The following is a 27,760-nucleotide window of genomic DNA, read 5'->3' as shown; positions in this document are numbered from 1 at the left end:
TCAGCGCCGTCCAGACCCGTGACCCCCCAGCGAGGGGTCAGCAACGTCCAGACCTGTGACCCCTAGCAAGAGGTCATCGCCGTCCAGACCCGTGGACTCCCCCAGCGAGGAACAAGGTCGAAGAGTAATTAATTTTTTTTTACCGAGCGGGACTCCTCCTCGATCTTTTCGAAGGTCTGCGCCACGGCCAAGTAGGGGACCTGGGGGAGAGAGAAGACATTGAGACCAAGGGCCGAATATCTCACCCCCGCCACCACCCCTCACATTGCCCCAGAGACACACGCCTCACCTCTGGCCCTGAATCCAGCAGGCGTCCGTCACCGGATGGTATCGGGGCTTCGACGGGTTGTAGGCGGAGGTCGACTCGGACACGGGGCTCGGTTTGGAGGAACTGAAGAACCTGGAAAAGGAAGAATTCCGCAGGTGAAAAGCGGGGTCGGGAGGTCAGGCCCGGCCTGGATTAAGGGCTCAAGTCCAGGAGCGGGGCTCGAACCCCACGACCTCACCGGACTCAGAGGGCAAGCGTGAGCACCCGCTGAGCCGTAGCAGAGAGTTCACCAAGTGGGCCAAGACAAAACAGCACAGACCAGGTCAGAGGGGGCCAGCGAGGGTCAACGGAAGCCAGCCCAGGTCAGTGAGAATCAAAGGTGGTCAGCGCAGGTCACTGGAGGTCAGCGAGGGTCACAGGAGGTCAGTGAGAATCAAAGGTGGTCAGCGCAGGTCACTGGAGGTCAGCGAGGGTCACAGGAGGTCAGTGAGAATCAAAGGTGGTCAGCGCAGGTCACTGGAGGTCAGCGAGGGTCACAGGAGGTCAGCGAGAATCAAAGGTGGTCAGCGCAGGTCACTGGAGGTCAGCGAGGGTCACAGGTCAGTGAGAATCAAAGGTGGTCAGCGCAGGTCACTGGAGGTCAGCGAGGGTCACAGGAGGTCAGCACAGGGTCACAGGTGGTCAGTGCAGGTTAGCGAGGGTCACAGGAGGTCAGTGAGAATCACAGGTGGTCAGCACAGGTTAGCCAGGGTCACAGGAGGTCAGTGAGAATCACAGGTGGTAAGCGCAGGTTAGTCAGGGTCACAGGAGGTCAGTGAGAATCACAGGTGGGAAGCGCAGGTTAGCCAGGGTCACAGGAGGTCAGCGAGGGTCAAAGGGGGCCAGCCCAGGTCAGCGAGGGTCACAGGTCAGTGAGAATCACAGGCGGTCAGCGCAGGTTAGCGAGGGTCACTGGAGGTCAGCGAGGGTCACAGGTGGTCAGCGAGGGTCAAAGGGGGCCAGCCCAGGTCAGCGAGGGTCACAGGAGATCAGCCCAGGTTAGCGATGGTAACAGGAGGTCAGCGAGGGTCAAAGGGGACCAGCCCAGGTCAGCGAGTTACAGGAAGTCAGCGCAGGTCACAGGAGGTCAGCGAGGGTCAAAGGGGACCAGCCCAGGTCAGCAAGAGTTACAGGAGGTCAGCGCAGGTCACAGGAGATCAGCGAGGGTCAAAGAGGACCAGCCCAGGTCAGCGAGAGTTACAGGAGGGTCGCAGGAGGACAGCCAAGGTCGTGAGGGTTACTGAAAGTCAGCGAGGGTCAAAGGGGGCCAGCCCAGGTCAGCGACACCGAGTCTACTCTCCCCCAGACACCCAGTACCCCCCCATCCCCCGCCGTACCTGCCGACACTGGGCTTGGTGCCGGACTCCGGTGAGGTCCCCTCCTCCGCCCCGACCTCCGCCCGCGTCTCCTTGGATTCTCTCTCTCGGTTTGCCGCTGGATTTCCGGGGAGCTGAGGGTGAAGTAGACACGAGATTTCACTTGCGTTCGTCGTCTGCCCTCGCCAGATCAGTCGCACGACCCCGGGGGGGGGGGGAAAGAGAGCCAACCTCCTCCCTCCCTGGGGACCGACCCCAACCCTACCCGGGAACCAAGCCTCCCCAACGCCCCCCCCTCCCCATGGACGGTTCCCCTCCCCTCGCCCCAGATCAGTCGCACGACCCCGGGGACTGGCTCTGCCCCACCCAGTGGACCCATCGTCCCCACCCCTCCCTGGAGACTGGCTCCCCCTCCCCCTGGGACCGGTACCCCACCCAGTGGACCCTTCGCTCCCACCCTCCCTGGAGACTGGCTCCCCCTCCCCCTGGACCGGTACCCACCACCAGTGGACCCTTCGCTCCCACCCTCCCCCGAGACTGGCTCCCCCTCCCCCGAGACTGGCTCTGCCCCACCCAATGGACCCATCGCTCCCACCCTCCCTGGAGACTGGCTCCCCCTCCCCCGGGGACTGGCTCTGCCCCACCCAGTGGGACCCATCGCTCCCACCCTCCCCTGGAGACTGGCTCCCCCTCCTCCCTGGGACCGGTACCACCACCCAGTGGACCCTTCGCTCCCACCCTCCCTGGAGACTGGCTCCCCCTCCCCCGGGGACTGGCTCTGCCCCACCCAGTGGACCCATCGCTCCCCACCCTCCCTGGAGACTGGCTCCCTCCCCTCCCCCTGGGACCGGTACCCCCACCCAGTGGACCCTTCGCTCCCCACCCTCCCTGGAGACTGGCTCCCCCTCCCCCTGGGACCGGTACCCCCACCCAGTGGACCCTTCGCTCCCACCCTCCCCCGAGACTGGCTCCCCCTCCCCCGAGACTGGCTCTGCCCCACCCAATGGACCCATCGTCCCCAACCCTCCCTGGAGACTGGCTCCCCCTCCCCCTGGGACCGGTACCCCACCCAGTGGACCCATCGCTCCCACCCTCCCTGGAGACTGGCTCCCCCTCCCCATGGGACCGGTACCCCCACCCAGTGGACCCTTCGCTCCCACCCTCCCTGGAGACTGGCTCCCCCTCCCCCTGGGACCGGTACCCCCACCCAATGGACCCATCGCTCCCACCCTCCCCTGAGACTGGCTCCCCCTCCCCCTGGGACCGGTACCCCCACCCAGTGGACCCATCGCTCCCACCCCTCCCCCGAGACTGGCTCCCCCTCCCCCTGGGACCGGTACCCCACCCAATGGACCCATCGCTCCCACCCTCCCCTGAGACTGGCTCCCCCTCCCCCTGGGACCGGTACCCCCACCCAGTGGACCCATCGCTCCCACCCTCCCCCGAGACTGGCTCCCCCTCCCCCTGGGACCGGTACCCACCACCCAATGGACCCATCGCTCACACCCCTCCCCCGAGACTGGCTCCCCCACACCCAATGGACCCATCGCTCCCACCCTCCCCTGAGACTGGCTCCCCCTCCCCCTGGGACCGGTACCCCACCCAGTGGACCCATCGCTCCCACCCTCCCCCGAGACTGGCTCCCCCTCCCCCTGGGACCGGTACCCCACCCAATGGACCCATCGCTCACACCCTCCCCCGAGACTGGCTCCCCCCTCCCCCTGGGACCGGTACCCCACCCAATGGACCCATCGCTCACACCCTCCCCCGAGACTGGCTCCCCCTCCCCCTGGGACTGGTACCCCCACCCAATGGACCCTTCGCTCCCACCTCCCCCCGAGACTGGCTCCCCCTCCCCCTGGGGACCGGTACCCCACCCAATGGACCCTTCGCTCCCACCCTCCCCCGAGACTGGCTCCCCACCCCCTGGGACCGGTACCCCCACCCAATGGACCCATCGCTCCCACCCCTCCCCCCGAGACTGGCTCCCCCTCCCTCTGGGACCGGTACCCCACCCAATGGACCCATCGCTCCCCACCCCTCCCCCGAGACTGGCTCCCCCTCCCCCTGGGACCGGTACCCCACCCAATGGACCCATCGCTCCCACCCTCCCCTGAGACTGGCTCCCCCTCCCCCTGGGACCAGTACCCCAACCCAATGGACCCATCGCTCCCACCCTCCCCCGAGACTGGCTCCCCCACCCCCTGGGACCGGTACCCCCACCCAGTGGACCCATCGCTCCCACCCTCCCCTGAGACTGGCTCCCCCTCCCCCTGGGACCGGTACCCCCACCCAGTGGACCCATCGCTCCCACCCTCCCCCGAGACTGGCTCCCCCTCCCCCTGGGACCGGTACCCCACCCAATGGACCCTTCGCTCCCACCCTCCCCCGAGACTGGCTCCCCCTCCCCCTGGGACCGGTACCCCACCCAGTGGACCCTTCGCTCCCACCCTCCCCCGAGACTGGCTCCCCCTCCCCCTGGGACCGGTACCACCACCCAGTGGACCCATCGCTCCCACCCTCCCCCGAGACTGGCTCCCCCTCCCCCTGGGACCGGTACCCCCACCCAGTGGACCCATCGCTCCCACCCTCCCCCGAGACTGGCTCCCCCTCCCCCTGGGACCGGTACCCCACCCAGTGGACCCATCGCTCCCACCCTCCCCCGAGACTGGCTCCCCCTCCCCCTGGGACCGGTACCCCACCCAGTGGACCCATCGCTCCCACCCTCCCCCGAGACTGGCTCCCCCTCCCCCTGGGACCCGGTACCCCACCCAATGGACCCATCGCTCCCACCCTCCCTGGAGACTGGCTTCCCCCTCCCCCTGGGACCGGTACTCCACCCAATGGACCCATCGCTCCCACACCCTCCCTGGAGACTGGCTCCCCCTCCCCCTGGGACCGGTACCCCCACCCAATGGACCCTTCGCTCCCACCCTCCCTGGAGACTGGCTCCCCCTCCCCTGGGACCGGTACCCCCACCCAATGGACCCATCGCTCCAACCCTCCCCCGAGACTGGCTCCCCCTCCCCCTGGGACCGGTACCCCCACCCAATGGACCCATCGCTCCCACCCACCCCCCTGGGGACCGGTACCCCACCCAATGGACCCATCACTCCCACCCTCCCCCGAGACTGGCTCCCCCTCCCCCTGGGACCGGTACCCCACCCAATGGACCCTTCCCTCACCGCTCACCGCCCCATTCTCACCAAAGAAGGTGTTGATCGATTGCTTGCTTTTTTCTGCCAGGTTCTTGCCCGTCTTCTCATCGCCATCACACCCACTTTCCTCCTCGTCGCCTTTCGACCTCCTGCCTGTCCGCTTCTCCGCCTTGCTCTGCGGTTCCTCCTTCACTTCCGGCTCCTCACACTTGACCTCTTTCCCAGTTTCGGGAACAGCGCTCCGCCGCTCCTCCTCCATCGCGACGTCCTCCCCCTCCGCACCGCTGACCTCTGCCTCTTTGGCCTCTGCCCCCTCCATCCGGTCCCCAAGCTCTTGCTCCTCCTCCTGCTGGCTGGGAGATGAACCCTGCACTTTGACCTCCGGCACCAAGTCCTCCTCCTCCTCCTCCTCCTCCTCCTCGGAACTCTTGCCATTTTCTTTCAGGGCAGAAAGACAGCAGGTTAAAACACGGAGTTGTGAAACAAAAATAGACAAGCGTCAGCTGTGGCTCAGTGGGTAGCGTTCTCGCCTCGGAGTCTGACGTCGTGGGTTCGAACCCCACTCCAGAGACTCGAGCACAAAATCTGGGCTGACACTCCAGTGCACTACTGAGGGAGCGCCGCACTGTCGGAGGGGCGGTACTGAGGGAGCGCCGCACTGTCGGAGGGGCAGTACTGAGGGAGCGCTGCACTGTCGGAGGGGCAGTACTGAGGGATCGCCGCACTGTCGGAGGGGCAGTACTGAGGGAGCGCCGCACTGTGGGTGGGGCGGTACTGAGGGAGCGCCGCACTGTGGGACGGGCAGTACTGAGGGAGCGCCGCACTGTCGGAGGGGCAGTACTGAGGGAGCGCCGCACTGTCGGAGGGGCAGTACTGAGGGAGCGCCGCACTGTCGGAGGGGCCAGTACTGAGGGAGCACCGCACTGTCGGAGGGGTCAGTACTGAGGGAGCGCTGCACTGTCGGAGGGGCCAGTACTGAGGGAGTGCTGCACTGTCGGAGGGGCAGTACTGAGGGAGCGCCGCACTGTCGGAGGGGCGGTAGTGAGGGAGCCCCGCACTGTCGGAGGGGCCAGTACTGAGGGAGCGCCGCACTGTCGGAGGGGGCAGTACTGAGGGAGCGCCGCACTGTCGGAGGGGCAGTACTGAGGGAGCGCTGCACTGTCGGAGGGGCAGTACTGAGGGAGCGCCGCACTGTCGGAGGGGCCGGAGGGGCGGTACTGAGGGAGCGCCGCACTATCAGAGGGGCAGTACTGAGGGAGCGCCGCACTGTGGGAGGGGCGGTACTGAGGGAGCGCCGCACTGTGGGAGGGGCAGTACTGAGGGAGCGCCGCACTGTGGGAGGGGCAGTACTGAGGGAGCGCCGCACTGTCGGAGGGGCAGTACTGAGGGAGCGCCGCACTGTCGGAGGGGCAGTACTGAGGGAGCACCGCACTGTCGGAGGGGCAGTACTGAGGGAGCGCCGCACTGTCGGAGGGGCAGTACTGAGGGAGCACCGCACTGTCGGAGGGGCAGTACTGAGGGAGCGCCGCACTGTCGGAGGGGCAGTACTGAGGGAGCGCCGCACTGTCGGAGGGGCAGTACTGAGGGAGCACCGCACTGTCGGAGGGGCAGTACTGAGGTAGTGCTGCACTGTTGGAGGGGCAGTACTGAGGGAGCGCCGCACTGTCGGAGGGTCGGTACTGAGGGAGCGCCGCACTGTCGGAGGGGCCAGTACTGAGGGAGCGCCGCACTGTCGGAGGGGCAGTACTGAGGGAGCGCCGCACTGTCGGAGGGGCAGTACTGAGGGAGCACCGCACTGTCAGAGGGGCAGTACTGAGGGAGCACCGCACTGTCGGAGGGGCAGTACTGAGGGAGCACCGCACTGTCGGAGGGGCAGTACTGAGGGAGCACCGCACTGTCGGAGGGGCAGTACTGAGGGAGTGCTGCACTGTTGGAGGGGCAGTACTGAGGGAGCGCCGCACTGTCAGAGGGGCAGTACTGAGGGAGCGCCGCACTGTCGGAGGGTCGGTACTGAGGGAGCGCCGCACTGTCGGAGGGGCCAGTACTGAGGGAGCGCCGCACTGTCGGAGGGGCAGTACTGAGGGAGCGCCGCACTGTCGGAGGGGCGGTACTGAGGTAGCGCCGCACTGTCGGAGGGGCAGTACTGAGGGAGCGCAGCACTGTCGGAGGGGCAGTACTGAGGGAGTGCTGCACTGTCGGAGGGGTCAGTACTCGGGGAGAGCCGCACTGTTGGAGGGGCAGTACTGAGGTAGCGCCGCACTGTCGGAGGGGCAGTACTGAGGGAGCGCCGCACTGTCAGAGGGGCTGTACTGAGGGAGCGCTGCACTGTCAGAGGGGCTGTACTGAGGGAGCGCCGCACTGTCGGAGGGGCAGTACTGAGGGAGTGCTGCACCGTCGGAGGGGTCAGTACTGGGGGAGAGCCGCACTGTCAGAGGTGCCATCTTTCGGATGAGACGTTAAACCGAGGCCCCGTCTGCTCTCTCAGGTGGACGTAAAAGATCCCTTGGCACTATTACAAAGAAGAGCAGGGGGGGGGGGGGGGTGGAGTTCTCCCTGGTCTCCTGGGGCCAATTTTTATCACTCAACCAACATCACAAAAAACCAGATTATCCGGTCATTACCACACTGCTGTTTGTGGGAGCTTGCTGTGCGCAAATTGGCTGCCGCGTTTCCTACATTACAACAGCGACCACACTTCAAAAAGTACTTCATTGGCTGTAAAGCGCTTTGGGACGTCCTGAGGTGGTGAAAGGCGTGGGAGAAATGGGAGTCTTTGTTTTATTTGTAGTGATAGCTCAGGAAAGACTGTACATTGTAAGGAGAACACACACACAGCACACATTCAGTGACCATGCACAGCGCCCAGACCTGTATGCGACTCCCTGGACTCCACTCCGGCCTCTTTCCCCCCCCTCCATTACCTTCCATCTTGTGACGCTTGGCGGAGCTCTCCACGTCCGGCTCAGCCGCTCCCTCCCTCTGGGTCTCGGGCTCTGGGCTGGCCTGCACCGTATTCTGCAGCTTACGTTTGGGCAGTTGTTTGCGGGCTGTGAAGGGAAGGAGAAGAAGCGGTTAGGGAGCGTGCTGCGGCACCGGGAGAACACGAGGAAGCCCCGAGGAGGCCGTCCCACGGCGACGTCTGGCCATCCCGCCAGCGAGGCGCTTTACCTGTTCGCCGTTTGGGGATCCCGGTGGGCGTGGCGATACCCGAGTCAGACAGAGACGGGCTCTCCTTCAATGGGGCTGTATCCGGAGACGTCTGGGTGGACGGGGAGACAGCCGGAGACGTAGACGCTGGTCTGGGCGGCTGGAAACACAGATGCAAGTGTTAGCCAAGCCAACCATCGCAGGACCTCGAACAACCCTACAAACCATCTCCCCGCCTCGCCAACCATCACAGGACCTCGAACTACCCTACATACCATCTCCCCGCCTCACCAACCATCACAGGACCTCGAACTACCCTACAAACCATCTCCCCACCTCACCAACCCAACCCAACCATCACAGGACCTCGAACTACCCTACATACCATCTCCCCGCCTCACCAACCCAACCCAACCATCACAGGACCTCGAACTACCCTACAAACCATCTCCCCACCTCACCAACCATCGCAGGACCTCGAACCACAATACAAACCATCTCCCCGCCTCACCAACCCAACCCAACCATCACAGGACCTCGAACCACAATACAAACCATCTCCCCACCTCACCAACCCGGCCAACCATCACAGGACCTCGAACCACAATACAAACCATCTCCCCACCTCACCAACCCAACCCAACCATCACAGGACCTCGAACCACAATACAAACCATCTCCCCACCTCACCAACCCAACCCAACCATCACAGGACCTCGAACCACAATACAAACCATCTCCCCGCCTCACCAACCCAACCCAACCATCACAGGACCTCGAACTACCCTACATACCATCTCCCCGCCTCACCAACCATCACAGGACCTCGAACCACAATACAAACCATCTCCCCGCCTCACCAACCCAGCCAACCATCACAGGACCTCGAACCACAATACAAACCATCTCCCCGCCTCACCAACCCAACCCAACCATCACAGGACCTCGAACTACCCTACATACCATCTCCCCGCCTTACCAACCCAACCCAAACATCACAGGACCTCGAACAACAATACAAACCATCTCCCCACCTCACCAACCCAACCCAACCATCACAGGACCTCGAACCACAATACAAACCATCTCCCCGCCTCACCAACCCAGCCAACCATCACAGGACCTCGAACCACAATACAAACCATCTCCCCGCCTCACCAACCCAACCCAACCATCACAGGACCTCGAACCACAATACAAACCATCTCCCCGCCTCACCAACCCAACCCAACCATCACAGGACCTTGAACTACCCTACAAACCATCTCCCCGCCTCGCCAACCCAACCCAACCATCACAGGACCTCGAACCACAATACAAACCATCTCCCCGCCTCACCAACCCAACCCAACCATCGCAGGACCTCGAACCACAATACAAACCATCTCCCCGCCTCGCCAACCCAACCCAACCATCACAGGACCTCGAACCACAATACAAACCATCTCCCCGCCTCACCAACCCAACCCAACCATCACAGGACCTCGAACTACCCTACAAAAACCATCTCCCCGCCTCACCAACCATCACAGGACCTCGAACTACCCTACAAACCATCTCCCCACCTCACCAACCCAACCCAACCATCACAGGACCTCGAGCCACAATACAAACCATCTCCCCGCCTCACCAACCCAGCCAACCATCACAGGACCTCGAACCACAATACAAACCATCTCCCCGCCTCACCAACCCAACCAACCATCGCAGGACCTCGAACTACCCTGCAAACCATCTCCCCGCCTCGCCAACCCAACCCAACCATCACAGGACCTCGAACTACCCTACAAACCATCTCCCCGCCTCACCAACCCAACCCAACCATCACAGGACCTCGAACCACAATACAAACCATCTCCCCGCCTCACCAACCCAACCCAACCATCACAGGACCTCGAACCACAATACAAACCATCTCCCCGCCTCACCAACCCAACCCAACCATCACAGGACCTTGAACTACCCTACATACCATCTCCCCGCCTCGCCAACCCAACCCAACCATCACAGGACCTCGAACCACAATACAAACCATCTCCCCGCCTCACCAACCCAACCCAACCATCACAGGACCTCGAACCACAATACAAACCATCTCCCCGCCTCACCAACCCAACCCAACCATCACAGGACCTTGAACTACCCTACATACCATCTCCCCGCCTCGCCAACCCAACCCAACCATCACAGGACCTCGAACCACAATACAAACCATCTCCCCGCCTCACCAACCCAACCCAACCATCACAGGACCTCGAACCACAATACAAACCATCTCCCCGCCTCACCAACCCAACCCAAACATCACAGGACCTCGAACTACCCTACAAACCATCTCCCCGCCTCACCAACCCAACCCAACCATCACAGGACCTCGAACCACAATACAAACCATCTCCCCGCCTCACCAACCCAACCCAACCATCACAGGACCTCGAACCACAATACAAACCATCTCCCCGCCTCACCAACCCAACCATCACAGGACCTCGAACTACCCTACAAACCATCTCCCCGCCTCACCAACCCAACCCAACCATCACAGGACCTCGAACTACCCTACAAACCATCTCCCCGCCTCACCAACCCAACCCAACCATCACAGGACCTCGAACCACAATACAAACCATCTCCCCGCCTCACCAACCCAACCCAACCATCACAGGACCTCGAACCACAATACAAACCATCTCCCCACCTCACCAACCCGGCCAACCATCACAGGACCTCGAACCACAATACAAACCATCTCCCCGCCTCACCAACCCAACCATCACAGGACCTCGAACCACAATACAAACCATCTCCCCACCTCACCAACCCAACCCAACCATCACAGGACCTCGAACCACAATACAAACCATCTCCCCGCCTCACCAACCCAACCCAACCATCACAGGACCTCGAACCACAATACAAACCATCTCCCCGCCTCACCAACCCAACCAACCATCGCAGGACCTCGAACTACCCTACAAACCATCTCCCCGCCTTACCAACCCAACCCAACCATCACAGGACCTCGAACCACAATACAAACCATCTCCCCGCCTCACCAACCCAGCCAACCATCACAGGACCTCGAACCACAATACAAACCATCTCCCCGCCTCACCAACCCAGCCAACCATCACAGGACCTCGAACCACAATACAAACCATCTCCCCGCCTCACCAACCCAACCAACCATCGCAGGACCTCGAACTACCCTACAAACCATCTCCCCGCCTCACCAACCCAACCCAACCATCACAGGACCTCGAACCACAATACAAACCATCTCCCCGCCTCACCAACCCAGCCAACCATCACAGGACCTCGAACCACAATACAAACCATCTCCCCGCCTCACAACCCAACCCAACCATCACAGGACCTCGAACCACAATACAAACCATCTCCCCGCCTCACCAACCCAACCCAACCATCACAGGACCTCGAACCACAATACAAACCATCTCCCCGCCTCACAAACCAACCCAGCCAACCATCACAGGACCTCGAACCACAATACAAACCATCTCCCCGCCTCACCAACCCAGCCAACCATCACAGGACCTCGAACCACAATACAAACCATCTCCCCGCCTCACCAACCCAACCCAACCATCACAGGACCTCGAACCACAATACAAACCATCTCCCCGCCTCACCAACCCAGCCAACCATCGCAGGACCTCGAACCACAATACAAACCATCTCCCCGCCTCACCAACCCAACCAACCATCGCAGGACCTCGAACCACAATACAAACCATCTCCCCGCCTCACCAACCCAGCCAACCATCGCAGGACCTCGAGCCACAATACAAACCATCTCCCCGCCTCACCAACCCAGCCAACCATCGCAGGACCTCGAACCACAAAACAAACCATCTCCCCACCTCACCAACCCAACCCAACCATCACAGGACCTCGAACTACCCTACAAACCATCTCCCCGCCTCGCCAACCATCACAGGACCTCGAACCACAATACAAACCATCTCCCCGCCTCACCAACCCAACCATCACAGGACCTCGAACCACAATACAAACCATCTCCCCGCCTCACCAACCCAGCCCAACCATCACAGGACCTCGAACCACAATACAAACCATCTCCCCAACCCTACCCAACCATCACAGGACCTCGAACTACCCTACATACCATCTCCCCGCCTCACCAACCCAACCCAACCATCACAGGACCTCGAACTACCCGACAAACCATCTCCCTGCCTCACCAACCCAGCCCAACCATCACAGGACCTCGAACTACCCTGCAAACCATCTCCCCGCCTCGCCAACTGTAATGAAATCTGTTTGTCTTGATCCTGTATTCGTTTTGCACTCATGTATATTACCCTCCCCCACTGTGTATAGTTTCACTTCCTCTTTCCCGACTAACCTGGGAGGTTCCAGGTCTTGGCTCTTGGCTCCGCCCCGACTTCTCTTACATAAAGATCCCAGGATCTGTATGACTCATTCCTGTGAACCAGTCAGCGTGTTGAGATGTTAGCTCTGATCTTAGTGATTAAAAGCCAACTTGTTTAAGTCTATAACTTCTAGTTTTGTGGTTATTGAAGGCCCATCAATTTTAATCACTAAAGAATACTAGGATGGATCGACTCCTAAAACCAGAGCATCTGGACTTGGATCCACATTCTGCTGAAGCATCAAATCAATTTGGACACTGGCTCAAATGCTTCGAACTCTTCGCGGTGGCTTCGATCACGGTGGATCAATCCAGGCCACACCCGTTGACAAAATCCATGATGGACATACAGGTAAACGGGAATTTAACGAAATGCTTAATTGACTGTGGGAGTACCGAGAGTTTTATCCACCCTAGCCTGGTACGGCGGCACTCATTAACGGTAACCCCTACACGGAGCAGAATTGCTATGGCTGCTAAGCCCCACATTTCGGACATTTTGGGCTACTGTGTGGTAACACTGACTGTAAAAGGCACGGACTACAAGGATATTAAACTCCTTGTGATGCCAAAACTCTGTGTTAATGTAATCTTGGGCCTGGACTTCCAGTGCCACCACGAAAGTGTCACGCTAGCATATGGCGGGTCCCAGCCACCACTCACAGTCTGTGGCCTATCAACCTTAAAAATCAGCCCGCCCTCTTTATTCGCTAATCTCACTCCGAACTGTAGGCCCATAGCGACCAAAAGTAGACGGTACAGTCTGGAAGACAGACACTTTATCAAGGCGGAAGTGGACAGACTCCTGCGGGAAGGCATTATTGAATGCAGTACCAGCCCGTGGCGTGCCCAAGTAGTCATAGTTAAAAATAGCGAAAAGAAACGGATGGTAATTGACTACAGCCAGACTGTTAATATTTATACCCAGCTGGACGCCTACCCTTTACCCCGCATATCAGAAATGGTCAACCAGATCGCGCAATACTGAGTCTTCTCGACTATTGACCTCAAATCCGCGTATCACCAGCTCCCCATTAGAACGGAGGACCGCCCATACACCGCCTTTGAGGCGAACGGGCGCCTCTACCATTTTCTCAGAGTGCCCTTCGGAGTAACAAATGGAGTCTCGGTCTTCCAACGTGAGATGGACCGCATGGTTGATGAGAATAAACTACAAGCTACCTACCCCTATCTGGACAATGTCACTATCTGCGGGCACAACCAGCAAGACCACGATCTAAATCTTGCGAGATTTTTAAAAACTGCCCTAAAGCTGAATCTAACCTACAACGAAGACAAATGTGTCTTCAACACAACCCGTCTCTGTATCCTCGGCTGTGTGGTGGAAGATGGGGTAATTGGACCGGACCCTGACCGATTACGCCCCCTAAAGGAACTGCCCCTGCCACACAATCCCAAAGCTTTAAAAAGGTGCCTGGGATTTTTTTCGTATTATGCCCAATGGGTGCCCAATTACTCTGATAAGGCCCGACCCCTCATTAAATCGACGTCCTTCCCACTATCAGCTGAAGCTCGGGAGGCTTTCACCAGTATCAAACAGGACATTGAAAGGGCTGCAGTGTGTGCAGTGGACGAATGCATTCCCTTTTAAGTCAAAAGCGATGCGTCAGACTTTGCCTTAGCTGTGACCCTCAATCAGGCTGGGAGACCTGTGGCCTTCTTCTCCCGAACCCTTCAGGGACCTGAAATCAGGCACTCTTCTGTCGAGAAGGAGGCACAGGCTATAGGGGAGGCAGTGCGGCACTGGAGACACTACCTAGCCGGCAAACGTTTCACCCTGCTCACCGACCAGCGGTCGGTGGCTTTCATGTTTAATAACAAAGGGGGAAAATCAAGAATGACAAAATACTCAGGTGGAGGATCGAACTATCCACGTTCGACTATGATATTATGTACAGGCCGGGAGCCCTTAATGAACCCCCAGACACCCTATCGTGGGGAATGTGTGCCAGCATTCATATGGACAAATTACAGGGTCTCCACAACGACCTGTGTCACCCAGGGGTCACCCGACTATACCATTTTATAAAGTTCCGCAATCTGCCCCACTCCATCGAGGAGGTCAGGGCAATGACCAGAGCCTGCCGCATCTGTGTGGAATGCAAGCCTCGTTTCTACAGGCCTGACCGTGCACACCTTATCAAAGCCACACGGCCATTCGAGCGCCTAAGTCTGGACTTCAAGGGACCCCTTCCCTCTGCCGACTGTAACGTATACTTCCTCAATATCATTGATGAATATTCCCGCTTCCCCTTCGCCATTCCCTGCCCAGACATGACCAGTGCCACGGTCATCAAGTGTCTCGGTAATCTATTCTGCATGTTTGGCATGCCGAACTACATACACAGCGATAGGGGGACGTCATTCATGAGTGACGAGCTGCGCCAGTTCTTGCTCTCAAAGGGGATAGCCACTAGCAGAACCACTAGCTACAACCCCCGGGGTAATGGGCAAGTGGAAAGGGAGAATGCTACTGTTTGGAAGGCTGTCACGTTAGCCTTAAAGTCAAAAGGCCTTCCGACCTCCCGCTGGCAGGAAGTCCTCCCAGACGTGCTCCACTCCATAAGGTCTCTGTTATGTACAGCCACTAACGCCACCCCTCACGAAAAGATGTTCGTTTTCCCCCGGAAATCCACCTCGGGCATATCTCTACCCGCGTGGCTGACGTCTCCGGGGACAGTACTATTGCGGAAGCACGTGAGAGGCCATAAAACGGACCCCCTTGTGGAAAAGGTACAGCTCCTCCATGCAAACCCTCAGTACGCCTATATCGAATACTCTGACGGGCGAGAGGACACTGTTTCCATAAAAGACCTCGCTCCCTCGGGGAGCGGAGAGAACGATGGGAGACTACCCGATGAAGACCTACACTACAAAGAGACAGGACGCCCAGAGGTATCAATACCCAACTTTAACCTGGAGGACACTGCAGATAACCTGGAAGACACTGCGGAGGCCCGGACAGCGGAGGAACCAGAATCCACTCCCCTAGAGGCACCCCAACCGGCTTTGCGCCGATCACTGAGAACTGCAAAACCTCCTGACAGACTCACTTATACCAACTTTTAAGAAACATCACCCCGATGGACTAAATCTATAGAAGGGGTGAATGTAATGAAATCTGTTTGTCTTGATCCTCTATTCGTTTTGCACTCATGTATATTACCCTCCCCCACTGTGTATAGTTTCACTTCCTCTTTCCCGACTAACCTGGGAGGTTCCAGGTCTTGGCTCTTGGCTCCGCCCCTGACTTCTCTTACATAAAGATCCCAGGATCTGTATGACTCATTCCTGTGAACCAGTCGGCGTGTTGAGATGTTAGCTCTGATCTTAGTGATTAAAAGCCAACTTGTTTAAGTCTATAACTTCTAGTTTTGTGGTTATTGAAGGCCCATCACCAACCATCACAGGACCTCGAACCACAATACAACCCATCTCCCCGCCTCACCAACCCAACCATCACAGGACCTCGAACTACCCTACAACCCATCTCCCCGCCTCACCAACCCAAACCAACCATCGCAGGGCCTTGAACTATCCTACAAGTATAATGTGGAGAAATGTGAATTATCCACTTTGGTAGGAAAAATAGAAAAGCAGAGTATTTTTTAAATGGTGAGAGATTGGGAAATGTTGGTGTTCAGAGGGACCTGGGTGTCCTTGTACACGAATCGCTGAAAGTTAACATGTAGGGACAGCAAGCGATTAGGAAAGCAAATGGAATGTTGGCCTTTCTTACAAGAGGATTTGAGTATAAGAGCAAAGAGGTCTTACTGCAATTATATAGGGCCCTGGTGAGACCACACCTGGAGTACTGTGTACAGTTTTGGTCTCCTTACCTAAGGAAGGATATACTTGCCATAGAGGGGGTGCAACGAAGGTTCACCAGACTGGTTCCTGGGATGGGGGGATTGTCCTATGAGGAGAGATTGAGTAGACTAGGCCTATATTCTCTAGAGTTTAGAAGAATGAGAGGTGATCTCAGTGAAACGTACAATATTCTTACAGGGATTGACAGGGTAGATGCTGAGAGGCTGTTTCCCCCTGGGCTGGAGAGTCTCGAACCAGGGGTCACAGTCTCAGGATAAGGGGTCGGCCATTTAGGACTGAGATGAGGAGGAATTTCTTCACTCAGAGGGCGGTGAATCTTTGGAATTCTCTGCCCCAGAGGGCTGTGGAGGCTCAGTCGTTGAGTATATTCAAGGCGGCGATGGATAAGGTTTTTGAATGTTAAGGGAGAATCAAGGGATATGAGGACAGTTCATCAAAGTGGAGATGAGATAGAAGATCAGCCATGATCTTATTGAATGGCAGAGCAGGCTCGAGGGGCCGAACGACCAACTCCTGCTCCTATTTCTTATATTGGGGCAGTAATTCCTCCCCAAACGCGTGAGTGCGGAAGGGGTACTCACGCGTCTGGCCGGAGGAAATGCCGGTTTTCAGTATACACAGCGCATGCGCTGAAAACCGGCATCCAACCCAAGAGGTGAAGAGGCTAGCGCGTGCGCTGTAGGGGGCAGCGCGTGCGTCTTGGATTTCCTCTGTTTTGGGGGATTTGCGCATGTCTAAAGGCCTCCGGTCTTTACACTTGTAAAAAGCACACGCAAGTATTTATTTTTTACACGTAAGTGGTGTTTTAGTGTAATTTAGAATTTTGTTCCCCCCACAGGTTTATTATTTTAAAGAATCTACAATAAGGTAAGTTTAGTTTTAGACCCTTTTCATTAAAAATTGTTTAAATTATTTTTTAAAACTTATTTATACTTAATTTAATGATTGGGATGTTTTTTAAATTTTTATTTAAAGTTTAAATAGTGTTTTGGGCCCCCGTAGTTTTTAATGAGTTTGACAGTTCTTACTCTCAAACTCATGAATGAACCTTCCCCTCCCCTGATAGGTGATCCCTGTACAACCAGATCCCAGCCGGCACACCGCACTAACTACGCCGCAGGATCAGGTAAGCACTGCGCGCTGACATCTGAACCGGGCCTGTGGCAGGAAATGCAAGCAGGCCCGGGCTTCAGATGTCAGCGCGCAGGGTGAGTGCAGATCGGGGGCTTGCACGCGCGGCAAGCCCCCGACACCAAGTTCTGGGCCGTTATCGTCTTAAACCACGACAGCCTTTAAGAACTCGAGATACGTGGGGAAATAGTACCCGACACATGTGGTGCAAGGAAGGATGGCGAACTCCAACTCACCTCTTCAGCCTCTGGTGACGGCGTCTCTGGCACACAGGTTGGTGCCGTCTTACTGTCTGTGATCACCATCTCCTCCTCCTCTTCCTCTTCGTTCCCTCTTTCTCCTTCCTCATCGCTGCTGTCGATCACTCGCCGAGCCCTCTTCCCCCGACGTTTCACGGGCGTGTCCGCTTCCTTCGGCTTCACAGAGACATTTTTTGGCTTCAGCGGAGACGTCGGAGTCCTGGAGATTAGAAAGCAAAAAAGATTGGCAAGGGTCAGTACACCAGAACCTGTGTGGGCTGGGAATAGGGAACAGAGAAACATTGAAAATAGGAGCAGGAGTCGGCCATTCGGCCCCTCGAGCCTGCTCCGCCATTCAATGAGATCATGGCTGATCATCCAAATTCAGTACCCGGTCCCTGCCTTCTCCCCATACCCCTTGATCCCTTTAGCCTTAAGAAATATATCTAACTCCTTCTTGAATATATTTAATGAATTGGCCTCAACTACCTTGTGTGGTAGAGAATTCCACAGGTTCACCACTCTCTGGGTGAAGAAATTCCTCCTCATCTCTGTCCTAAATGGCTTACCCCTTATCCTTAGACTGTGACCCCTGGTTCTGGACTCCCCCGCCATCGGGAACATCCTTCCTGCATCTAGTCTGTCCAGGCCTGACAGAAAATTATATTTGATTCAATGAGATCCCCTCTCATTCTTCTAAACTCCAGTGAGTATAAGCCCAATTGATCCAATCTCTCCTCATACGTCATTCCTGCCATCCCAGGTATCAGTCTGGTGAATCTTTGCTGCACTCCCTCCATGGCAAGAACATCCTTCCTCAGATAAGGTGACCAAAACTGCACACAATACTCAAGGTGTGGTCTCACCAAGGCCCTGTACAGCTGCAGCAAGACATCCTTGTTCCTGTACTCGAACCCTCTTGCTACGAAGGCCAACATACCATTTGCCTTCTTAACCGCCTGCTGCACCTGCATGCTTACCTTCAGCGACTGGTGCACAAGGACACCCAGGTCTCGTTGCACTTCCCCTTCTCCCAATCTATTGCCGTTCAGATAATAATCTGCCTTCCTATTTTTGCCACCAAAGTGGATAACCTCGCACCATTACCAGCGGCAGCACTAGTCACTCCCAGGGCAGGTACAGCATGGGTTAGATACAGAGTAAAGCTCCCTCTACTGTCCCATCAAACACTCCCAGGGCAGGTACAGCACGGGTTGATACAGGGTAAAGCTCCCTCTACCCTGCCCCATCAAACACTCCCAGGGCAGGTACAGCACGGGTTAGATACAGAGTAAAGCTCCCTCTACACTGTCCCATCAAACACTCCCAGGGCAGGTACAGCACGGGTTAGATACAGAGTAAAGCTCCCTCTACACTGTCCCATCAAACACTCCCAGGGCAGGTACAGCACGGGGTTGGATATAGAGTAAAGCTCCCTCTACACTGTCCCATCAAACACTCCCAGGGCAGGTACAGCACGGGGTTGGATATAGAGTAAAGCTCCCTCTACACTGTCCCATCAAACACTCCCAGGGCAGGTACAGCACGGGGTTAGATACAGAGTAAAGCTCCCTCTACACTGTCCCATCAAACACTCCCAGGGCAGGTACAGCACAGGGTGAGATACAGAGTAAAGCTCCCTCTACACTGTCCCATCAAACACTCCCAGGGCAGGTACAGCACGGGGTTAGATACAGAGTAAAGCTCCCTCTACACTGTCCCATCAAACACTCCCAGGGCAGGTACAGCACGGGGTTACATACAGAGTAAAGCTCCCTCTACACTGTCCCATCAAACACTCCCAGGGCAGGTACAGCACGGGGTTAGATACAGAGTAAAGCTCCCTCTACACTGTCCCATCAAACACTCCCAGGGCAGGTACCGCACGGGTTAGATACAGAGTGAAGCTCCCGCTGCAGTGTCCCATCATACACTCCCAGGGCAGGTACCGCACGGGTCAGATACAGAGTAAAGCTCCCTCTACACTGTCCCATCAAACACTCGCAGGGCAGGTACAGCACAGGGTTAGATACAGAGTAAAGCTCCCTCCTTGGAGCAGAGAAGGCTGAGGGGGGACCTGATTGAGGTGTACAAAATAATGAGGGGCATAGATAGGGTAGATAAAGAGGAACTTTTCCCCTTAGTGGGGGGGTCAATAACAAGGGGGCATAGATTCAGGGTAAGGGGCAGGAGATTTAGAGGGGATTTGAGGAGGAACTTTTTCACCCAGAGGGTGGTTGGAATGTGGAACTCAATGCCTGAAAGGGTGGTGGAGGCAGGAACCCTCACAACATTCAAGAAGCATTTGGATGAGCACTTGAAATGCCATTGCATACAAGGCTATGGACCAAATGCTGGAAAATGGGATTAGACTGGACAGGGATGGATGGGCGGCGCAGACACGATGGGCCGAAGGGCCTCTTTCTGTGCTGTAAAACTCTATGACTCCATGACTCTACACTGTCCCATCAAACACTCCCAGGGCAGGTACAGCACGGGTTAGATACAGAGTAAAGCTCCCTCTACACTGTCCCATCAAACACTCCCAGGGCAGGTACAGCACGGGTTAGATACAGAGTAAAGCTCCCTCTACACTGTCCCATCTAACACTCACGGGGCAGGTACAGCACGGGTTAGAAACAGAGTAAAGCTCCATTTACACTGTACGAAACACCCGCAGAGACACGCATTCATGTGTACATAGGGGTGTGCAGGCTGTGACGCCCGCACCTGTATACATATATACGCACTCGCACACACATCTACACACACGGGCATGCATGCAGATATGCACACATATATATAGATGTAAATTTACACACCCACGCGCGCACACACTCGCATAACCCTCCAGCACCACCACCTTGCCCTCTGCCCCTCCATCGCCTCGCCCTCTGCCCCCCACACCCTCGCCCTCTGCCCCCCACACCCTCACCCTCTGCCCCTCGCCCTCACCCTCTGCCCCCCACACCCTCAGCCCCTCGCCCCCCCACACCCTCTGCCCCTCGCCCCCCACACCCTCTGCCCCTCGCCCCCCACACCCTCGCTCTTTGCCCCTCGCCCCCCACCCTCGCCCCACACCCTCGCTCTCTGCCCCTCACCCCCACACCCTTGCTCTTTGGCCCTCGCCCTCACGCTCTCTGCCCCTCTCCCCCCAAACCCTCGCCCCCTGCCCCATCGCACTCTGCCTCCGCCCCCGAGCCGTGCCGCCACACCTTGTGCCCTCTCGCCCTGCGCCCCCCTCTGTCGGTGAGACTCACCCTCCTCTCACTGCCGCCTCGCCTGGGACCTCAGCCTCTTCCTTCGCCTTCTCACTCTTGGTCTTCCCACCTTTCAGTGGCTGAAAGAACGACCTGCCGCAGGGAAAAAAGACCGTGACACTCGCACCTGTACACATATCTACGCACTCGCACACACATCTACACACACACGGGCATGCATGCAGACATACACACATACATATAGCCATGGTGTGGAGATGCCGGTGTTGGACTGGGGTGGACAAATGTAAGAAGTCACAACACCAGGTTATAGTCCAACAGTTTTATTTGAAATCACAAGCTTTCGGAGCGCTGCTCCCTCGGCAGGTGAAGTGGAGAGATGCATAAAGACACAGCTTATATAGTCCGAGAATAATGCCAAGAACAATGATAGCCAAGTTCCGCACTCATGAGGACGGCCTCAACCGGGATCTTGGGTTCATGTCACGCTACATGTAACCCCACCTGACGTAGGGTCACCCAGACTCGAGTCGTCGTTGGCTTGTTCTCTCTACACAGGTGCGGCCGGACCTGCTGTGATTTCCAGCAAAAAAAATGTTTTGTTGTCTGTTTTTTGTTTTTCATACAGACCCCAGCATCTGCAACATTTGACCCCTTGTGACCCCACCTCATCGTTCTTTGATGTAATGTTTTCCTGACTGACCTGTTTGGACACCATTCACACCTTTGATTGCTGTGATTATCTCTCTGCCGAGGTGTGATAAATGGCAGTTAGAAAGATTACCTGTAAACATCTGGCATTATTCTCTGACTATATAAGCTGTGTCTTTATGCATCTCTCCACTTCACCTGACGAAGGAGCAGCGCTCCGAAAGCTTGTGACTTCAAATAAAACTGTTGGAATATAACCTGGTGTTGTGACTTCTTACATATATATAGATGTAAAATATACAGACTGGCGCGCGCACACTCACATCACCCTCCAACACCACCTCGCCCTCTGCCCCCCCCCAATCGCCTCGCCCTCTGCCTTCACCCTCCCACCCTCTGCCTGCCCCCCCGCCCTCGCTCTCTGCGCCAGCCCCTCCGCCCCCATCGCCTCGCTCTCTGCCCCTCGCCCTCCTCCCCCCATCGCCCTCTGCGCCAGCCCCTCGCCCCCACACCTTCTGCCCCTCGACCCCACACCCTCTGCCCCTCGACCCTACACTCTCGCTCTCTGCCCTCGCCCTCCATCCCCATCGCCGCCCCCCCCACACCCTGTGCCCTCTCGCCCTGCGCCCCCCTCTGTTGGTGAGACTCACCCTCCTCTCACTGCCGCCTCGCCCGGGACCTCAGCCTCTTCCTTCGCCTTCTCACTCTTGGTCTTCCCACCTTTCAGTGGCTGAAAGAACGACCTGCCGCAGGGAAAAAAAAGAGGAAAAGGTGAAAATCTCCCGCCGTGTCTCCCCCACAGCCCATTCCACCCCCAACCGCACCAGGGCATCGTGCGAGTGTCGGGGAATCCCCCCTCCCCCGGGTCAGCGTGAGGGGGTCGGGGAATCCCCCCAAACCCCCGGGTCAGCGTGCGAGGGTCGGGGAATCTGCCCTCCCCCGGGTCAGAGTGCGAGGATCGGGGAATTCGCCCTCCCCCGGGTCAGAGTGCGAGGGTCGGGGAATCCCCCCAAACCCCCGGGTCAGCGTGCGAGGGTCGGGGAATCCCCTCAAACCCCTGGGTCAGCGTGCGAGGGTCGGGAAATCTGCCCTCCCCCGGGTCAGCGTGCGAGGGTCGGGGAATCCCCTCAAACCCCCCCGGGTCAGAGTGCGAGGGTCGGGGAATCCCCCCCTAAACCCCCCGGGTCAGCGTGCGAGGGTTGGGGAATCTGCCCTCCCCCGGGTCAGAGTGCGAGGGTCGGGGAATCCCCCCTCCCAGAGACTATTGATCAATTCTCAGACCCCCCTCCCGGGGACAATGACCAATTCTCAGACCCCCCCCCTCCCGGGGACAATGACCAATTCTCAGACCCCCCTCCCGGGGACAATGACCAATTCTCAGACCCCCCCGCCCGGGGGCAATGACCAATTCTCAGACCCCCCCTCCCGGGGACAATGACCAATTCTCAGACCCCCCCTCCCGGGGACAATGACCAATTCTCAGACCCCCCCCTGGGGCAATGACCAATTCTCAGACCCCCCCCCTCCCGGGGGCAATGACCAATTCTCAGACCCCCCTCCCAGGGGCAATGACCAATTCTCAGACCCCCCCTCCCGGGGGCAATGACCAATTCTCAGACCCCCCTCCCGGGGGCAATGACCAATTCTCAGACCCCCCCTCCCGGGGACAATGACCAATTCTCAGACCCCCCCTCCCGGGGACAATGACCAATTCTCAGACCCCCCCTCCCGGGGACAATGACCAATTCTCAGACCCCCCCTCCCGGGGACAATGACCAATTCTCAGACCCCCCCTCCCGGGGACAATGACCAATTCTCAGACCCCCCCTCCCGGGGACAATGACCAATTCTCAGACCCCCCCCTCCCAGGGACAATGACCAATTCTCAGACCCCCCTCCCGGGGACAATGACCAATTCTCAGACCCCCCTCCCGGGGACAATGATCAATTCTCAAACCCCCCTCCCGGGGACAATGATCAATTCTCAGACCCCCCCTCCCGGGGGCAATGACCAATTCTCAGACCCCCCCTCCCGGGGACAATGACCAATTCTCAGACCCCCCCTCCCGGGGACAATGATCAATTCTCAGACCCCCCCCTCCCGGGGACAATGACCAATTCTCAGACCCCCCTCCCGGGGACAATGATCAATTCTCAAACCCCCCTCCCGGGGACAATGATCAATTCTCAGACCCCCCCTCCCGGGGGCAATGACCAATTCTCAGACCCCCCCTCCCGGGGACAATGACCAATTCTCAGACCCCCCCTCCCGGGGACAATGACCAATTCTCAGACCCCCCTCCCGGGGGCAATGACCAATTCTCAGACCCCCCTCCCGGGGACAATGACCAATTCTCAGACCCCCCCCTCCCGGGGGCAATGACCAATTCTCAGACCCCCCCTCCCGGGGACAATGACCAATTCTCAGACCCCCCCCTCCCGGGGACAATGACCAATTCTCAGACCCCCCTCCCGGGGACAATGACCAATTCTCAGACCCCCCTCCCGGGGACAATGACCAATTCTCAGACCCCCCCCTCCCGGGGACAATGACCAATTCTCAGACCCCCCCTCCCGGGGACAATGACCAATTCTCAGACCCCCCTCCCGGGGACAATGACCAATTCTCAGACCCCCCCTCCCGGGGGCAATGACCAATTCTCAGACCCCCCCTCCCGGGGACAATGACCAATTCTCAGACCCCCCTCCCGGGGGCAATGACCAATTCTCAGACCCCCCCTCCCGGGGGCAATGACCAATTCTCAGACCCCCCCCTCCCGGGGACAATGACCAATTCTCAGACCCCCCCTCCCGGGGACAATGACCAATTCTCAGACCCCCCCCTCCTGGGGACAATGACCAATTCTCAGACCCCCCCTCCCGGGGACAATGATCAATTCTCAGACCCCCCCCTCCCGGGGACAATGACCAATTCTCAGACCCCCCCTCCCGGGGGCAATGACCAATTCTCAGACCCCCCTCCCAGGGACAATGACCAATTCTCAGACCCCCCTCCCGGGGACAATGACCAATACTCAGACCCCCCCCTCCCGGGGACAATGACCAATTCTCAGACCCCCCCCTCCCGGGGACAATGACCAATTCTCAGACCCCCCCCTCCCGGGGACAATGACCAATTCTCAGACCCCCCCTCCCGGGGACAATGACCAATTCTCAGACCCCCCTCCCGGGGACAATGACCAATTCTCAGACCCCCCCCTCCCGGGGACAATGACCAATTCTCAGACCCCCCTCCCGGGGACAATGACCAATTCTCAGACCCCCCCTCCCGGGGACAATGACCAATTCTCAGACCCCCCCTCCCGGGGACAATGACCAATTCTCAGACCCCCCCTCCCGGGGGCAATGACCAATTCTCAGACCCCCCCTCCCGGGGACAATGACCAATTCTCAGACCCCCCCTCCCGGGGACAATGACCAATTCTCAGACCCCCCCCTCCCGGGGACAATGACCAATTCTCAGACCCCCCCTCCTGGGGACAATGACCAATTCTCAGACCCCCCCTCCCGGGGACAATGACCAATTCTCAGACCCCCCCTCCCGGGGACAATGATCAATTCTCAGACCCCCCTCCCGGGGACAATGACCAATTCTCAGACCCCCCCTCCCGGGGGCAATGACCAATTCTCAGACCCCCCCCTCCCGGGGACAATGATCAATTCTCAGACCCCCCTCCCGGGGACAATGACCAATTCTCAGACCCCCCCTCCCGGGGACAATGATCAATTCTCAGACCCCCCTCCCGGGGACAATGACCAATTCTCATACCCCCCTCCCGGGGACAATGACCAATTCTCAGACCCCCCTCCCGGGGACAATGACCAATTCTCAGACCCCCCCTCCCGGGGACAATGACCAATTCTCAGACCCCCCTCCAGGGGGCAATGACCAATTCTCAGACCCCCCCTCCCGGGGACAATGACCAATTCTCAGACCCCCCCTCCAGGGGGCAATGACCAATTCTCAGACCCCCCCTCCCGGGGACAATGACCAATTCTCAGACCCCCCCTCCCGGGGACAATGACCAATTCTCAGACCCCCCTCCCGGGGACAATGACCAATTCTCAGACCCCCCTCCCGGGGACAATGATCAATTCTCAGACCCCCCCTCCCGGGGACAATGACCAATTCTCAGACCCCCCCTCCCGGGGACAATGACCAATTCTCAGACCCCCCCTCCCGGGGACAATGACCAATTCTCAGACCCCCCCTCCCGGGGACAATGACCAATTCTCAGACCCCCCCTCCCGGGGACAATGACCAATTCTCAGACCCCCCCTCCCGGGGGCAATGACCAATTCTCAGACCCCCCCTCCCGGGGACAATGACCAATTCTCAGACCCCCCTCCCGGGGACAATGACCAATTCTCAGACCCCCCCTCCCGGGGACAATGACCAATTCTCAGACCCCCCTCCCGGGGACAATGACCAATTCTCAGACCCCTCCCTCCCGGGGACAATGACCAATTCTCAGACCCCCCCTCCCGGGGACAATGACCAATTCTCAGACCCCCCCTCCCGGGGACAATGACCAATTCTCAGACCCCCCCTCCCGGGGGCAATGACCAATTCTCAGACCCCCCCTCCCGGGGACAATGACCAATTCTCAGACCCCCCCCTCCCGGGGGCAATGACCAATTCTCAGACCCCCCCCTCCCGGGGGCAATGACCAATTCTCAGACCCCCCTCCCGGGGACAATGATCAATTCTCAGACCCCCCGTCCCGGGGACAATGACCAATTCTCAGACCCCCCCTCCCGGGGGCAATGACCAATTCTCAGACCCCCCCTCCCGGGGGCAATGACCAATTCTCAGACCCCCCCTCCCGGGGACAATGACCAATTCTCAGACCCCCCCTCCCGGGGACAATGACCAATTCTCAGACCCCCCCTCCCGGGGGCAATGACCAATTCTCAGACCCCCCTCCCGGGGGCAATGACCAATTCTCAGACCCCCCCTCCCGGGGACAATGACCAATTCTCAGACCCCCCTCCCGGGGGCAATGATCAATTCTCAGACCCCCCCTCCCGGGGACAATGACCAATTCTCAGACCCCCCTCCCGGGGACAATGACCAATTCTCAGACCCCCCTCCCGGGGACAATGACCAATTCTCAGACCCCCCCTCCCGGGGACAATGACCAATTCTCAGACCCCCCCCTCCCGGGGACAATGATCAATTCTCAGACCCCCCCTCCCGGGGGCAATGACCAATTCTCAGACCCCCCCCTCCCGGGGACAATGACCAATTCTCAGACCCCCCCTCCCGGGGACAATGACCAATTCTCAGACCCCCCCTCCCAGGGGCAATGACCAATTCTCAGACCCCCCTACCGGGGGCAATGACCAATTCTCAGACCCCCCCTCCCGGGGGCAATGACCAATTCTCAGACCCCCCGTCCCGGGGACAATGACCAATTCTCAGACCCCCCCCTCCCGGGGACAATGACCAATTCTCAGACCCCCCTCCCGGGGACAATGATCAATTCTCAGACCCCCCCCTACCGGGGGCAATGACCAATTGCGAGACCCACTCCCGGGGGTAATGACTCACGCGATGCTCCGTTGCATGGTAACGCTGTCGGTTGAGTTTTGAATCTCCGGCCCCGCTCGAGTCTCTCCCCGCGCGCTCGCCTCCCGCCACACATCCACTGCCGGGGGTCAGAGGGCGCCGCCCGCGATTGGCTGCTCCAGGCCCCGCCTCCCAAGACACACAGAGTCAGAGGTAAAACCCGGAGCCCGGAGTTAGAGCCGAACCCTGCAGTCAGACACAAAACCCGGAGTCGGATCTGAACCCTGGAGTCAGACACAAAACCCGGATTCGGACCCGAACCCTGCAGTCAGACCAAAACCCGGAGCCCGGAGTTAGACACGTACCACAGAGTCATAATCCCATTGGAAACATTTTGGGTGCTGAGGGGCGCCACTGTCGGAGGGGCAGTGCTGAGGGAGCACCGCACTGTCGGAGGGGCAGTACTGAGGGAGCACCGCACTGTCGGAGGGGCAGCACTGACGGAGCACCGCACTGTCGGAGCGGCAGTACTGAGGGAGCCCCGCACTGTCGGAGGGGCAGTACTGATGGAGCGCTGCACTGTCGGAGGGGCAGTACTGATGGAGCGCTGCACTGTCGGAGGGGCAGTACTGACGGAGCACCGCACTGTCGGAGGGGCAGTACTGACGGAGCACCGCACTGTCAGAGGGGCAGTACTGAGGGAGCACCGCACTGTCGGAGGGGCAGTACTGAGGGAGCACCGCACTGTCGGAGGGGCAGTGCTGAGGGAGCCCCGCACTGTCGGAGGG

General features: G+C 58.5%; 1 protein-coding gene across 1 annotated transcript; it reads right to left on the bottom strand.

The window, feature by feature from the left end:
• LOC147098326 (uncharacterized) lies at positions 1-27,146 on the bottom strand. The gene is made up of 10 exons (XM_085969968.1): positions 27,015-27,146; positions 22,090-22,182; positions 20,828-20,920; positions 17,565-17,787; positions 7,950-8,088; positions 7,703-7,828; positions 4,830-5,219; positions 1,645-1,757; positions 290-400; positions 1-201 (listed from the first exon to the last, which is right to left on the bottom strand). Exons 1-10 carry the CDS (start codon positions 27,029-27,031, stop codon positions 1-3), a joined length of 1,506 nt encoding a protein of 501 aa, XP_085826094.1. The 5' UTR covers positions 27,032-27,146.
• Between the last annotated feature and the right edge of the window lie 614 nt (positions 27,147-27,760).

Source organism: Somniosus microcephalus, chromosome 29 (assembly GCF_052327205.1).
Source record: "Somniosus microcephalus isolate GS21.2 chromosome 29, FLI_Smic_1.0, whole genome shotgun sequence".
NCBI classification, from domain to species: domain Eukaryota; kingdom Metazoa; phylum Chordata; class Chondrichthyes; order Squaliformes; family Somniosidae; genus Somniosus; species Somniosus microcephalus.
Note: the sequence above shows the minus strand (reverse complement) of the source record. Positions and strands in the feature narration are given on the sequence as shown.

Excerpts from the sequence above, each read along its gene's own strand:
- LOC147098326 (XM_085969968.1), bottom strand. Across the intron at positions 8,089-17,564 it reads CGTCACCAGAGGCTGAAGAG|CCGCCCAGACCAGCGTCTAC; the intron begins GTGAGTTGGAGT and ends CTGTGTTTCCAG. Across the intron at positions 5,220-7,702 it reads CAAGCGTCACAAGATGGAAG|AAAATGGCAAGAGTTCCGAG; the intron begins GTAATGGAGGGG and ends CTGCCCTGAAAG.